Raw genomic sequence first — 14,131 nt, 5'->3', positions numbered from 1 at the left:
CTGTGAGAGGATTCAAACATGGCGTTAACAGCAGAGAGGGAAGACAGACAGATGGGCTGGAAGCAGAGGAGCACTCAGGGTACTGGAACTGAACATCTCTCTTCATCACGGCTGGAAGTTAATGTCCTGTTGATTTAATTACTGATCTAAATTCTGGTAAATGCATGCACCATTTGTCTTTTTAAATCAATCCAGACTGTAAATGGTTTCATTTGTTGTCCGATGGCCGATTATGTTATTAGTTTTAATTTATTACATTTATTTGTCAGGGACCATTTTCAAAAGCATTAATCTCCCACAAGGAGAAGAGATGCATTGTACCATATTTAGCTAATAGCTCATTTCCATCTGCTGTCCCTGGTCGACGAGGCCTGTGGGACGTCCAGACAGTGGACGACACGATTAGAGAAGTGAGACGCGTCTGTGTGTGTGTGTGTGTGTGTGTGTGTGTGTGTGTGTGTGTGTGTGAAAAGTGAATTGTACCGAGCAGAGCCTCCACGTCCGGCGCGTCCCCCAGGTCTTGTAGCAGCTCGTTCAGAAGGTCGCTGTGGTCGGGGGAGATGGCCTCCAGGTGCTCCAACACCAGCTAGGGAACACACCCACCAACACACACACACACACACACACACACACACACACACACACACACACACACACACACACACACGTATATTAGTATTATTGTTGTGTAATCCTCCTCTCCTCTGGAACAGGGCCACAGCTGTGCTAGGTGGGTATCTCCCCTAGTCTCTCTGTCATCTCTTCCCCTCTCTGTCTCCTGCGGACCAGGGGAAACAGTATGACCTTATGATTCAGTGATATGTGAAATGAGGAAATTCCCCTTCACCCGTCTGTTAGGTTTAATAGAAAGGAAAAGGTAGAAAGGAAGCCCTAAAATAATGTGTAAATGTGAGGACTGACAGGACTTCTGTCAACGGTGACAATTCTGTTGTTGTAAGTCCAGTTATAAGTCTGAGACATCTGGTTATCAGATATACAGGAGAACCTGGTTGTCATCACAACTCTTACACTTAGGCATCTGGTCGTCACATGTCCTCAGATATACAGGAGAACCTGGTCATCACATGTCCTCAGACAGACAGGAGAACCTGGTCATCACATGTCCTCAGATATACAGGAGAACCTGGTCATCACATGTCCTCAGACAGACAGGAGAACCTGGTCATCACATGTCCTCAGATATACAGGAGAACCTGGTCATCACATGTCCTCAGACAGACAGGAGAACCTGGTCATCACATGTCCTCAGATATACAGGAGAACCTGGTCATCACATGTCCTCAGATACAGTATACAGGAGAACCTGGTCATCACATGTCCTCAGACAGACAGGAGAACCTGGTCATGGTCACATCTCCTACACTCAGCAGTGGAGACAAAGAAGACCAGACCAGGCGGAAGAGAGGGAGAGAGCAGCAGAGCAGACTGAGGAGGGGGGACAGAAGGAGAGAGGCTCTGGGCCCAAACAGAATGAAGAGCAGCTTTGTTGCAAGAGCTCTGTGTGACATGACAACAATAAAAGGGCTGACAAAGGCCAAAGCAAAGACCCATCTGGGCCTCGCATGTGGAGCTCACCGAGTGTGTGTTGATGATCTCCTCAATGGAGATGTAGATGATGGGCTTGCTGAGAGTCACCATGTCGGAGTACTCGTCCACGTTAAACTTCTCCTCTGGCTCGGGAACGTCACACGCTGCCTGGAAGAACAACCTGGAGACAGACAAGACAGGACCAGGTTTTATACAAGTTGTCAACACCCTGGCGCTACAACTTAGACCAAATGGGCTTTTGAACATTTCATTAGTGCTCTACTAATATTAACGCGGCATGGACAAATAACATAATCTGACTGATGTACATTCTGGCAAACCTGGAGGAGAAACATGTCCTGTTGCAGCTGATTGGTCAGATAATATTCTTGCCGATTTCCAGTAATGATGTGTCAACTTTAGGTTATGTAGGAGCGGCAGAGACTTCTGTGAACGTACCCCCCTCCACCCCCCCTCTATGAAAGCGTGAGAGGAGTTGGAGTGAAGACACGCAGCCTCATCGTCGCTGCTGACTCGGCACTCTCACACAAAGGCGCTTCCTCTCGCCGGCTTACCTCCGTGTTCCGACATCTCCCTGACCCCGGCCTGACCTCCCTACAGCCAGCCACTTATCAGCAGAGCTGGTGGCCGTACCTCCTATCTCATCCTCTTGGCTTTACTGGACGGAAAATAGCAGGGTGTTGTGTGAAAGGATAGCGCTAACCGCTAATAAGAAGAAAACATGCTATGAGTTCAAGACCTATGGGAGCCTCTTTGGAGACAAAAGCTCGGTGTTTAGTTTTGCCTCTAGCAGCGAGTGACCGACGGAAACCTGGTTCTCGTAGTTTTTTTTCCACCGACCTGAACTTCTCGTAGGTCTGGGAGATGTAGTTGTTCATGGGGGTCATGTGGGAGTTCTCGCCCTCAAACAGCTTGTTGGCGGCGGCGTGCTGGAGCATCTTGGCCACGGAGCCCAGGTTACGCCGCTGGTCGGAATGCAGCTGGCCGCCGGCGGACACGTCGATGATGTCGAAGCCGTCGGGCGCCACGATGGCAGGGTTCATGTACCGGTAGTACAGCAAGTTCCCTACAATCTGACCACACACACGTACACACACACACACACACGCGCGCAAGCACGGATGCACGCACGCACACACATCTCCGGTTAACCTCTGTTATCTTCAGTAAAGTATCAGAACCATGCAAGCACAGACATTTACCCCAATCATATACTCATACTATATGGAGTTGGGAGCAAGATGGCTGGTAGACAGTACCAGCCATCTTGCTTACAACTCCATATAGTATGAGTATATGGTCAGGATTACTACCGTGTGGGACTCAGGTCTACATTGCCTAATAGTGGGCGGCACCAACAAGCGTCGGGCTATTTAAACGATCGAGGCTGTAAGAGGACAAGGACATGAAAATCTCCTGTACAATATGAGAGGGAACGGACGCATGGGAGAGTTGCAAAGCAGGAAGAGACACATCATCAAGTCCTTGTACCTTCAGCAGCTCGTCCTCTGTGGCGTCAGGGAACTTTTCATGGAGGCAGTTCTTCAGGACCTTAGCTACGTATCTCATGCCATAACTGCATGCAAAACAAAACATCATGACAGTGGTATGAAAACATGACGTGCATAGGAACACAGCACAGGAAACGAATGCACACGAGGGGCAAATAAAATGATGATTCAGCATTATATGTATAATGCAAGGCTCATCTTCAAATCATAATGATTTCAGGCAGTCCAATAAAAGAACAACACTGCCCTCCGGTGGAGCGGATTGAGCATTGCAGCAAATGACTGGAAAGTTGTCTACACTGTAGTTACTGTGCAACTCCGTTGTTGTCACTAGGGCTGCTTTGTCTACGGTTCCCCCAACACACAGCTGGCCGTCCGACCCCTGACCTCTGGGGGTCCTGGTCCCTGGGCCTGACCTAGACGACGTTCGTCCAGCTCTGTCTGAGAGCGGCGGGTTAACAGAACATCCTTCCTTCCTTCCTCTCAGTCGTCACTCCGACACCGCTGGAAAACCCATTCAGCTCCACCACGCTAGTCAGGTCAGACACGCAGTGACCACAATAAGGATGGAGGGGAGGGAAGGAGGGATGGAGGGATGAAAGGAAGGAAGGATGTTGTGTGGAACATATGTCACCCGGGTCCTTGTCCCTCACTCACGGGATGTTGTCCAGCGACGACACGATGGAGTTGAGCACTTTGTCTGTGGCCGAGCGCAGTGTCTGGTGGGAGGACTCTAGTTTGGCGCGTACTTCCTCATGAGACATGGCCTGCTCTGGGGTCACCTCGTAGGGCAGCTTACTGGGGGGGAGGAGGAAGGAAAACAGCAGGGTCACACGTGTGTGTGTGTGTGTGTCTGTGTGTGTGAGAGAGGGCGGAGGTCACCAAGGCCCATTTTGTGAGATGTGCATGTATAATCCAGTGAAGTGTGTGTGCGTCTGTGTGTGTGTGTGTCCGTGTGTGTGTGTGGCCTCTACCTGGCCTCTCCGGTGGCCGTCTCCAGCTGGTTGACCCAGGCCTTGTACACGTCCACAGGGTTGGTGTTGATTCCCAGCCCCTTGTCCTCGATGATCTCCTTCACCACCGGCGCCAGCAGCTGCCGTAGGGTGTTGTGGCCACGGGCGCCGCGGTTGAAGCTCACCACCATCTTAATGACCGTTGGGTTCCCCGTCACAATGTCCTGGATCTGGTCCACCTTGGACCTGCAGGTTCAAGCAGAGAAGAGATTCAACCACACGACTGCTCCAGTTTCTCATACCACACAGTAGATTCATTTCATACACTAGATTATTGATTTAAAGGTGCAGTGTGTGATTTGTGGCGGCATCTAGTGGTGAGGTTGCAGATTGCAACCAACTGAATACAATTACATGGTGCAAGATGGCGGGCCTGTGGAAGGACCCGCTCCCTATCTACATAAAGGAGTCATTCTTAGGTCGTGAAAAAATAATGATTCTTATTTTTACACAAATTAAAACATATACTTATGGATATTATATTCCATCTCTGCCAAGTCTACACAAGATTCTGCCACAAAATTCTACACACTGCACCTTTAAGGTTGACAGAGTATATCAAGGCATTGTTTTGCCAGAGCACAGTGAGGAAGGGACATGGTAGCGGCCCTCACTTGATCTCCTCCTCCAGGGCGGTCTTGAAGAGCTTGAGCAGCAGGTACTCCTCTCTCTGGTTGGAGGCGTAGTTGTACAGGGTGAAGATCACCGTGTCCATGAACTTGGTGGACTTGTTCTGGGGCATCTGGAAGATCAGCTTGGCCAGGTACGAGGGGTTGGTCTGAGGAGAGGGGTGAGTGTGTAAGAATGTGTGTGTGTGTGTGTGTGTGGGTGGATGGGTGTTGGGTGTGAGTGAGTGAGTGAGTGAGTGAGTGAGTGAGTGAGTGAGTGAGTGAGTGAGTGAGTGAGTGAGTGAGTGAGTGAGTGTGAGTGAGTGAGTGAGTGAGTGAGTGAGTGAGTGAGTGAGTGAGTGAGTGAGTGAGTGTGTCTGGTATGCCTCCAGTCTAACTTACTTGTAGCAGGTAGAAGAGGTGCTGGTAGGCCTCCAGTCTAACTTACTTGTAGCAGGTAGATGAGGTGCTGGTAGGCCTCCAGTCTAACTTACTTGTAGCAGGTAGAAGAGGTGCTGGTAGGCCTCCAGTCTAACTTACTTGTAGCAGGTAGAAGAGGTGCTGGTAGGCTTCCAGTCTAACTTACTTGTAGCAGGTAGAAGAGGTGCTGGTAGGCCTCCAGTCTAACTTACTTGTAGCAGGTAGAAGAGGTGCTGGTAGGCCTCCAGTTTTCTCCTCTTGACTTTGCTGAGGCCCTTGATTCCCTGCCTGTCTCCTGCAGCCAGCTCCTGCTTGCTCTTCTTGGTATTCATCTTCTTACTGTGGGACACCACGTCCTGCACACACACACACACACACACACACACACACACACACACACACACACACACACACACACACACACACGCACACAAGCACACAAGCACACATGCATTCAAGCGTCTGCTAAATGACGTATTGTGATGTAAATGTAATGGTCTGATATCATACAGTGTAACTAAGTAAACTAAATAAAACAAAATGACACTTGAACCAGTTTTTCATTCATATTAAATGCTAATGGTACCGTTACCTGTAGTGTGATTCTGTTCTTCACCAGCAGGCCAATCTTAATGTCCATCAGGTTCAGGTCCTTCTCCATCTGCTGGTTGGAGCGGATCTTGGTGACCACTTCCTGCCGGAGCCGTGTCACTTCCTGTTCCTCCTGCAGGTCCAAGGGGCTCTGCTCTAGCAGGTGGACAAACTTGCGCACCACCGAGAGGGGAGGGTCCTGGGCCCCAGCTAGGGATTCACACACACACACACACACACATACACACATACACACACAGACACAGACATAGACACAGACACGAGGAATGTTGTGACAGGGTGAGGAGAGTTGTGACAGGGTGAGGAGTGCTGTGACGGGGTGAGGAGTGTTGTGACGGGGTGAGGAGTGTTGTGACGGGGTGAGGAGTGTTGTGACAGGGTGAGGAGTGCTGTGACGGGGTGAGGAGTGTTGTGACGGGGTGAGGAGTGTTGTGACGGGGTGAGGAGTGTTGTGACAGGGTGAGGAGTGCTGTGACAGGGTGAGGAGTGTTGTGACAGGGTGAGGAGTGCTGTGACAGGGTAAGGAGTGCTGTGACAGGGTGAGGAGTGCTGTGACAGGGTGAGGAGTGCTGTGACAGGGTGAGGAGTGTTGTGACAGGGTGAGGAGTGCTGTGACAGGGTGAGGAGTGTTGTGACAGGGTGAGGAGTGCTGTGACAGGGTGAGGAGTGCTGTGACAGGGTGAGGAGTGCTGTGACAGGGTGAGGAGTGTTGTGACAGGGTGACGAGTGCTGTGACAGGGTGAGGAGTGTTGTGACAGGGTGACGAGTGCTGTGACAGGGTGAGGAGTGTTGTGACAGGGTGAGGAGTGCTGTGACAGGGTGAGGAGTGCTGTGACAGGGTGAGGAGTGTTGTGACAGGGTGACGAGTGCTGTGACAGGGTGAGGAGTGTTGTGACAGGGTGAGGAGTGCTTTGTTGACTCACTGAGTGTTCTGTAGTCGTCTCTGGCTTTGTTGGCCTTGAGGAAGGCCTGGATCTTCACTATGTCCTTCTCCTGAACACACACACACACATCACACAGCTTCAGAGCACAGTGTGGGACTACAGGTTCAGGATACTGTAGCAGGGAAATACAGTATCATAAGGACTTAGTGAGCCTCCTGAGGCCTGTCGGCACAGTATGCTACTCACATGGTCTTTGAAGTACCGCAGTCTCTGGGAGTATTTCCTTCTGGCTGTCCACATCTTCAGCAGGGACTGAATCTGAACAAGGAAGACCACAGTTTTACATCTCACTTCTATTGGTTTTTCCTGTGATGTGTATGTGAGGGAAAACAGCTCTAAACGGCAATCTTTTCAGACGACACGGGAACATTTCACACTGTCTTTAGTCCATTACCTTGACCACTGAAACCACGTTGTCTTGCAGCACTTGCATTCTGTCCTTGTACACCTTTCTCTGTTTATATCCCTTCCAGGAAGCCTGTGTAAATCAGATCAAATCAAGACTCAGAGCCAGTTCTGTCAGTAAGGGTTTGTTGATGTTAGTTCTGTCCAAGTGGCCAAGCTTGGCTGTGTGTGTTCACGTTATCTGTGAGTAAACTGAAAAACCTTCTGCTGTAGTTTCAATTTTTTACTGTGGAGGGAACAAATGTCATCCCTTCTGGTGAGTACGACACTTCAGCTTCTTCTCTGGCTAAATAAGGAATACGGTGTCCTGTATACCGGCTATCATTCTATGAATCTGCATCATCCTCAGTCTGTGGCGGACGGTCTAATGAAGCCTCCGAACGAGACAACCGGGAGCGTTCAGTTGGTGTTGGGAGGTCAGACCACAGAGCGGTCGGTTCTGCAGCTGTACCTGTAGCTGGACCACGTGGGGCTCCTGTTCCCGTAGGTACGCCAGCCTCTGGGCATGGGCTCTCCTCACCAGGTAACCTCTGACCCTGGCCTGCAGCAGGGTCACCAGGGCCTCGTTGGCCAACCACAACTGTTCCCTGTTGTACTCTGCCGTCACTCCGGCCACCACGCCCTGAGGGAACCAGATAAGTGATGCGCTGTGGACAGTAGAAATCCTAACGAGCAAACATATACTGCATGTATATACAGTACCTGGATGTCCTCTTTGCTGAGTTGACTGCTGCTGTGCTGGAAGCCCTGTGGCTGGTCCCACGTCCCCTCCCGGCTCTCCAGGTTGTAGAAGTAGTCATATCTGTCCTTGATCACGTGTCTCACCCACATGCTGTCCCCGCTGCCTGTTACAGGAGGAGGATGTGAACATGAGCACCTGAGCACCTGGACACATCGTCACTCGCCTTCGGAGGAGGCTGAGCAACATGTGCGTTAATGAGCATCACTCGTGAGACGTGGGCTGCTGATGCGTGCGTAGCCGGCGAGTTACCCGCGGCGGCGTTACGGTCCTGCGTCCGGGCCAGTTCCGTCTGGTAGGCGTCGGCGCATTCCGGCAGCACGCCTCTCAGCCCCGCGCCGGGAGCCTGGAGGGACCGCAGGGTGGCCTGGGCGTCGCCCTGCCCCGCCTCCCTGTTGATGTCCGACACCGCCCCAGCCACTGTCACGCGGGAAACACACAGACTTATGGAAATGCACTCCTGTTTCTAGGTCGGAGATGTGAGCAGCGAGGGAGAAGTATAATTACTAGTGAAAAAAGTAGGTAGGTCCAGGCACTCACAGAGGGATACAGATTTTAAAAAGCCTTTATTAATACATGGCTTGTATAATTAAAAAGCATGCTTTGATGCCCTGATCAAGACCTCTAGTGGGTAGCATGCTTTGATGCCCTGATGAAGACCTGGAATAGCACCTGGAATAGACTACTACTGGTTCAGTCTCCATTGAGCACCTGGGCTCCCTTCTCCTTTGTTTCGGAGTATAATATACTATAATATACTTTTGGAGTATAATTACTATTGGATTTTTGTGAGGCGGCGAGGGAGAACCAACGTTAGGGTGGATGTGGTTGTGTTGGGATGTGTTGGGATGTGTGTGTCTACCTGTACAGTGTGTGTCTGAACCAAAGCAGTGAGTGAGTAAGGTGGCGTTGGGTGCGGGATGCGTACGTGTGAGAGCATCCTCTTCATCCTGATTGGCTGTATGTATGGCCTCCTGGATCTGGTCCAACCACAGGACAGCAGACGCATCCCCCGAGCTCTGAGATGATCACAAACGCACGCACACACGTACAGTACACACACACACACACACACACACACACACAGTCAGTCTCTGAATCCTTTTCAGAGTAGCACTGTAGTAGACCAAACAACCCCTGTGCACATTATGGCAAGCGGCTGTAACATTTATTAACTAGACCTGACTATCCGGAATTAACATTACAGATATCAACAACCTTTTTTTGACTAGTCATAATCCCATTTTGACTAGTCAGAATTTTTATTCAAGATATCTATAACGTAATTCTGACTAGTCAAAACGACAGTTAGAGATATTAGAGTTAACTAGTTAGAGACTAGTTGTGACTAGTCAAAACTGAGTAACAGTCACCGAAAACGACACCCCACTCGTCACACAATCTAAATGACAATTGCAGATATCTATAATTCAGTTTTGACTACTCAAAATAATAGTTGCAGATATCTCAAATTTCATTATGACTAGTCGGAATTGTATTGCATGACGTTGCTCCTGATGCGAGGGTTCTTTTGATATTGGCGGGCCCAGCATACCAAGTCAAGCAGAAGCGAAACAGTCATCTTGTTGATGACAGTAAAACGTCTGTATTTCTCGCTGACAGTTCCTGTCGTTCACGGGCTGAAGCGCTAAAAACAGTCAAATACCCCAACCTCAGCAGGCTGCTGTTCCATGGCTACGGGCACGACCAGGTTGCTCTGACCTATATAGCGCGGTAAAAGACAGAGGTTGGATTCAAACCGCTCCCGCCTTTTCCTAAATCATTACAGATATCTGCAACGTCATTTCGCCTAGTCTAAACTCTAATTCAAGATATCTGCATTAACATTTCAACTAGGCAGAATGAAAGTTAAAGATATCTCAAATTTAAGATATCTGTAATCAAATTAAAGGTACCCAACAAAACGTGAATCAAAACAATCCGTTCTTTGTTTATTTTCGAAATTCCTCGATGGTTCCTTGTAGTCTAATCAACATGTTGAATCACTTGAATGTCGTTCCTACCTTGTAATTTCTTGCAAAATGATATTTAGCTAATGTTTTGAAAACAACGTAGATGTGTAAAACGTCACTATTATTTGCTCCGCGTATTGACGCAATGACGTAGTACGCGATTTTCGGGGACCACCTTCTCAAATTTGCTCTAGAGTGCATACTAGTGGTCAAAAACTACATTGGGTACCTTTAAATTTTTTTGATATCTATAACTTTAGAATAGATATCTATAACTGAATTCTGACTAGTTGTAATTCCAGTTTCAGATATCTACAATTTAATTCTGACTAGTCATAATTCCAATTCAGGATATCTACAACTTAATTCAAGATATCTTAAATTTAATTTAAGATATCTTAAAATGACATTGTAGATATCTTGAATTAAAGGGAATTAAAGATATCTTGAACTGGAATTATGACTAGTCAGAATTAAATTGTAGATATCTGAAACTGGAATTACACCTAGTCATAATTCAGTTATAGATATCCGTAATTCACATTGTGGATATCCGCAATTGAATAGTAGATATATGTAATGACAAACCCCATACACATGAATGGCAAAAGTAGCTTGAATCTACTAGGCGAAATGATGTTGCAGATATCTAAAATTAGAGTTTTGCCTAGTCAAAACGTAATTAAAGATATCCTGAATTAGAGTTTCGACTAGGCAAAATTATGTAGCAGATATCAGCAACGAATATCCAGTCTACTTAATAAATGTTAAAACGGCTTGCCATATGCACATACAGTACATAGAGGACACATGCACTCTTAATTACTTGCGAATCTTAACTTGATAAAACTGTGTGGATCATGTTTCATGTATCATGTTTCAAGACTTTGACAAAGGCCGCTAGGACGAAACGTTGTCTGAATAAATCACCCAGCATCGAGAGCTTGAGTGTGCGGTTTCTTTTCTTTGTCTGGACTATCACGTAGCACACAAACATCCTGATATTAATAAGTTATCAGGATGTAATGTAATGTAGGAGTGATACAGTTAATTAAGATGAAAATGTGCCTGTGCAGCACTCCACAGCATTCCACAGCAACACAATGGCCAGAGCACAGCAGCAGCAGCCAAAGGAAAACAAAAGCAACGCCCCCTCACACACACACACACACACACACACACACACACACACACACACACACACACACACACACACACACACACACACACACACACACACACACACACACACACACACACACACACACACACACACACACACACACACACACACACACACACACACACACACACACACACACACACACGAGGCAGTACCATTTCCTCTATGTCCAGAGGTAAGACCTGGAGGTGGGGATATCAAACACTGATTGTTATCGGTGCACCAAAACATCCTCTCTCACACACAAACAGAAACAGTAGAAGGAGCAGGTGCCAAAACAACGCTCCAAAATAGGATTGGACCCCACACTGTTAATGTAGTCTGATAGAGGTCCTCTCCCACATGCTCATATTGGAGACCTTGGAGAATGGGTGGAGGGTCTCAGGGCAGCAGGAAGGACGTCCCCCCCCACCCCCGTACAAGATACTACGCCACAATCACACACATTTTATGTACAGTATTTTGTATTTTATATATTCTTTCAGGTCATATTATTCTTGCTGCTACTTTTTTTTTGTGGATGACAGAATGGGATGACAAACGCCAGTGATTAAATCATCAGTAGCAGCAGACCATAAACTATTAGTGTTCTCTCCTCCCATTAGTGAGTCAGTAGACAGCAGGAATTCAGACTCATGCCGGGACAGGAAACCAACGCATCGCTCTGTGTACACAGAAACAGAGCATCTCGGCGGCTGTCGGACAGTAGCGGAGCTGAGGATGTGAGATAGTGGTCTGGGAGACCAGATAGCCCTGCTGGTGGACTCTACAGCACAACCCCAACTATATTAGAACAAGGTCAGAAGTCTGCAGCTGGCGAGGCAGTGGGATACCAGCCTAATGAAGACGGTGGAGACCAGTATGGCCAAACTACTGACCTGGGCACTCCTGTGTGTAATGCTGGGGAAGACGCTTCAGGATAAAGGTATGTTTCTTTAAAAAAAAAATCTTTGGTGTTTACGGAGAACGAGAACTTTGGTGAAACTGCTTGATGTTTGTGCTTCTGGGTGATTTCATTTCCCCTCCGATCGTTCTACTTGAGTCAGGAAGTCTTTCAATGTCACAATGCCAAAATGACAAACCGTTTTCTAAATGAGCTTTTGTGTGAATGCTTTCCCCCTCGCGACCAGAGGAGAGCGCCAAGACAAACACGAGTGGTCCCTCCGTTTTGGAACCGAAGACCTTCAACGGCAAGACGCTCGGCTCCAACGCCACCGACGGCGAGCGCGGCGTGCTCCTGCCCCCTCCGCTGGACGTGACGCCCAACGCGCCGGCGGTGACCTACGTCACAGGCCTCCTCAGCACCCGGGTAATCCCCTCCGCCTACGGCCTGGCCATGGCCCTGGGCCTCCCCTCCAACGCCTACGTCCTGGTGTTCCTGACCACGCGGGCCAGGAGCCGCGCCTCCTCCATGGCGCCGTTGTACGTGAGCCTGGCGCTGTCCGACCTGCTGCTGCTGCTCTCCCTGGCGCCGCGCCTCCACTACCACCTCAACGGGAACCACTGGGTGTTCGGCGAGGCCGCCTGCCGCCTCGTCACCGCCTGCTTCTACGGCAACGTCTACTGCTCGGCCCACGCCGTGGCGTGCGCCAGCGTGCAGCGCTACCTGGCCGTGGTGCGGCCCTTCCTGTACCGCCGGCTGCCCAAGAGGACGTGGTCCCTGGGGGCCTGCCTGGCCGTGTGGGGCCTGTTCGGGGTGGCCGTGGCGCCCGAGCTCCTGGTGAGGCAGAGCTACCGGCTGCCCCGGGTTGGGGTCACCACCTGCCACGACGTGCTGCCCCTCCGGGAGCCGTCCCACGCCGCGCTGGTGCCCTACCGGCTGGCGCTGGTCTGCCTGGGCTTCCTGGCGCCCTTCCTGGTCTGCGTCTGGGCCCACGCGGCCGTGGTGCGCCGCCTGGGACGCTCGGCCGGCGACTGGGCGCCCTTCGTCAGGGTCAGCACCCTGGTCTTCCTCATCTTCGCCGTGTGCTTCGCCCCGAGCGGCGTCCTCCACGTCGCCCACTACGCCCGGCTGTACGGCGGCGGTGGCGACGGCCTGTACGCTTACTACAGCGCCGCCGTGTGCCTGTGCTGCTTCCACAGCTGCCTGGACCCCCTGCTGTGCGTGCTCATGTCCCACACCGCCGCCTCCGGGCTGCGCCTGCCCTCCATCAGGGGGACGCCGCAGAGGACAGATGCTCTGGATTGAAACTGTGTGTGTGTGTGTGTGTGTGTGTGTGTGTGTGTGTGTGTGTGTGTGTGTGTGTGTGTGTGTGTGCGCGTGTGTGTTTCTCAGCCTCCGGGCTGCGCCTGCCCTCCGTCAGGGGGACGCCGCAGAGGACAGATGCTCTGGGTTGAAACTTTGTGTGTGTGTGTGTGTGTGTGTGTGCGCGTGTGTGTTTCTCAGTAGTTTGTTTGTTCCATGTCTCTGGGATCCCCTGCGGTGCTCCAACAATGATGAGAGTACACACACACACACACACACACGCACACACACACACAGAACTACTACTGAGAAATGTAACAAGATGAAACATTCGGGAACAATGTCCTGTACAGACGCCATCGAGAGCCAGCTCAGAATGAGATAACACTCTATGTTGTCTGGGACAACGTTGGTGATACAAAGCTGTCGGTTTGAATTGTGAATGTTATCTTAAAGGACTTCCTGAAAAGCCTGCTGACAATAGTACTGTAAGTGTAGTAACTACTACTAAGTGGAATTGTGTTTTATTTCACTGACAATTTGTAAATAGTTCAAAAACAAAAATCTTATGTTAAATAACATTATGGACTCAAGTGTTTTACTTCTCCCCAACCTCACATAAAACCAGGCCAGATGATGATGATGATGATGAAGGAATGTTCTCTTCCATGTTCCAGACAGACATGTTTCAACCTGGGCCTATCCATCACACGCTCTCCTCATCCGACTCTCTTAATCACTCTCTCGTCCTGTCGGGGCAAACGCTCGCCAGCTCCGCACCTCTCCGAAACAGGCAACGTGTTCAGGGTTTCTGACCAGCGTCGGGGGCGAAGGTACACTCACGGGTTCATTCACACCCGAAGGAATCAGGGGGCATGAAAAGCCTCGCTGCCTTAGGGAATCAATCACCGACCAGATCAGGACAGAAGGGGCGCCCGCCCCGGTAGCTCAACGGGCTGGGGCGCTTAC

The 14,131-nt window shown here is 49.9% G+C and overlaps 2 protein-coding genes across 3 annotated transcripts in view; one reads left to right on the top strand and one right to left on the bottom strand.

The window, feature by feature from the left end:
* iqgap2 (IQ motif containing GTPase activating protein 2) overlaps positions 1-14,131 on the bottom strand; it is a 42,326-nt gene that overhangs the window by 4,943 nt on the left and 23,252 nt on the right. For both annotated transcript variants that reach the window (XM_084457318.1, XM_084457319.1), the window contains 16 exons: positions 8,750-8,840; positions 8,074-8,241; positions 7,785-7,927; positions 7,534-7,704; positions 7,072-7,155; positions 6,864-6,935; positions 6,657-6,726; positions 5,714-5,922; positions 5,334-5,477; positions 4,708-4,871; positions 4,055-4,279; positions 3,738-3,878; positions 3,061-3,145; positions 2,410-2,642; positions 1,597-1,729; positions 484-586 (listed from right to left, as the gene is read on the bottom strand). In XM_084457318.1, the coding sequence (XP_084313444.1) occupies positions 484-586; positions 1,597-1,729; positions 2,410-2,642; positions 3,061-3,145; positions 3,738-3,878; positions 4,055-4,279; positions 4,708-4,871; positions 5,334-5,477; positions 5,714-5,922; positions 6,657-6,726; positions 6,864-6,935; positions 7,072-7,155; positions 7,534-7,704; positions 7,785-7,927; positions 8,074-8,241; positions 8,750-8,840 (2,236 nt within the window). The remainder of the gene's footprint in view (positions 1-483; positions 587-1,596; positions 1,730-2,409; positions 2,643-3,060; positions 3,146-3,737; positions 3,879-4,054; positions 4,280-4,707; positions 4,872-5,333; positions 5,478-5,713; positions 5,923-6,656; positions 6,727-6,863; positions 6,936-7,071; positions 7,156-7,533; positions 7,705-7,784; positions 7,928-8,073; positions 8,242-8,749; positions 8,841-14,131) is intronic.
* Positions 10,207-14,116, top strand: f2rl2 (coagulation factor II (thrombin) receptor-like 2). The gene has a single exon (XM_084457320.1). The coding sequence runs from the start codon at positions 12,086-12,088 to the stop codon at positions 13,163-13,165; it is 1,080 nt and encodes a 359-aa protein (XP_084313446.1). The 5' UTR covers positions 10,207-12,085; the 3' UTR covers positions 13,166-14,116.

The sequence above is a fragment of the Borostomias antarcticus genome (assembly GCF_949987555.1).
Source record: "Borostomias antarcticus genome assembly, chromosome: 23".
Taxonomy (NCBI): domain Eukaryota; kingdom Metazoa; phylum Chordata; class Actinopteri; order Stomiiformes; family Stomiidae; genus Borostomias; species Borostomias antarcticus.
The sequence above is the reverse complement of the archived record's forward strand: the minus strand, read 5'-3'. Positions and strand labels throughout refer to the sequence as shown.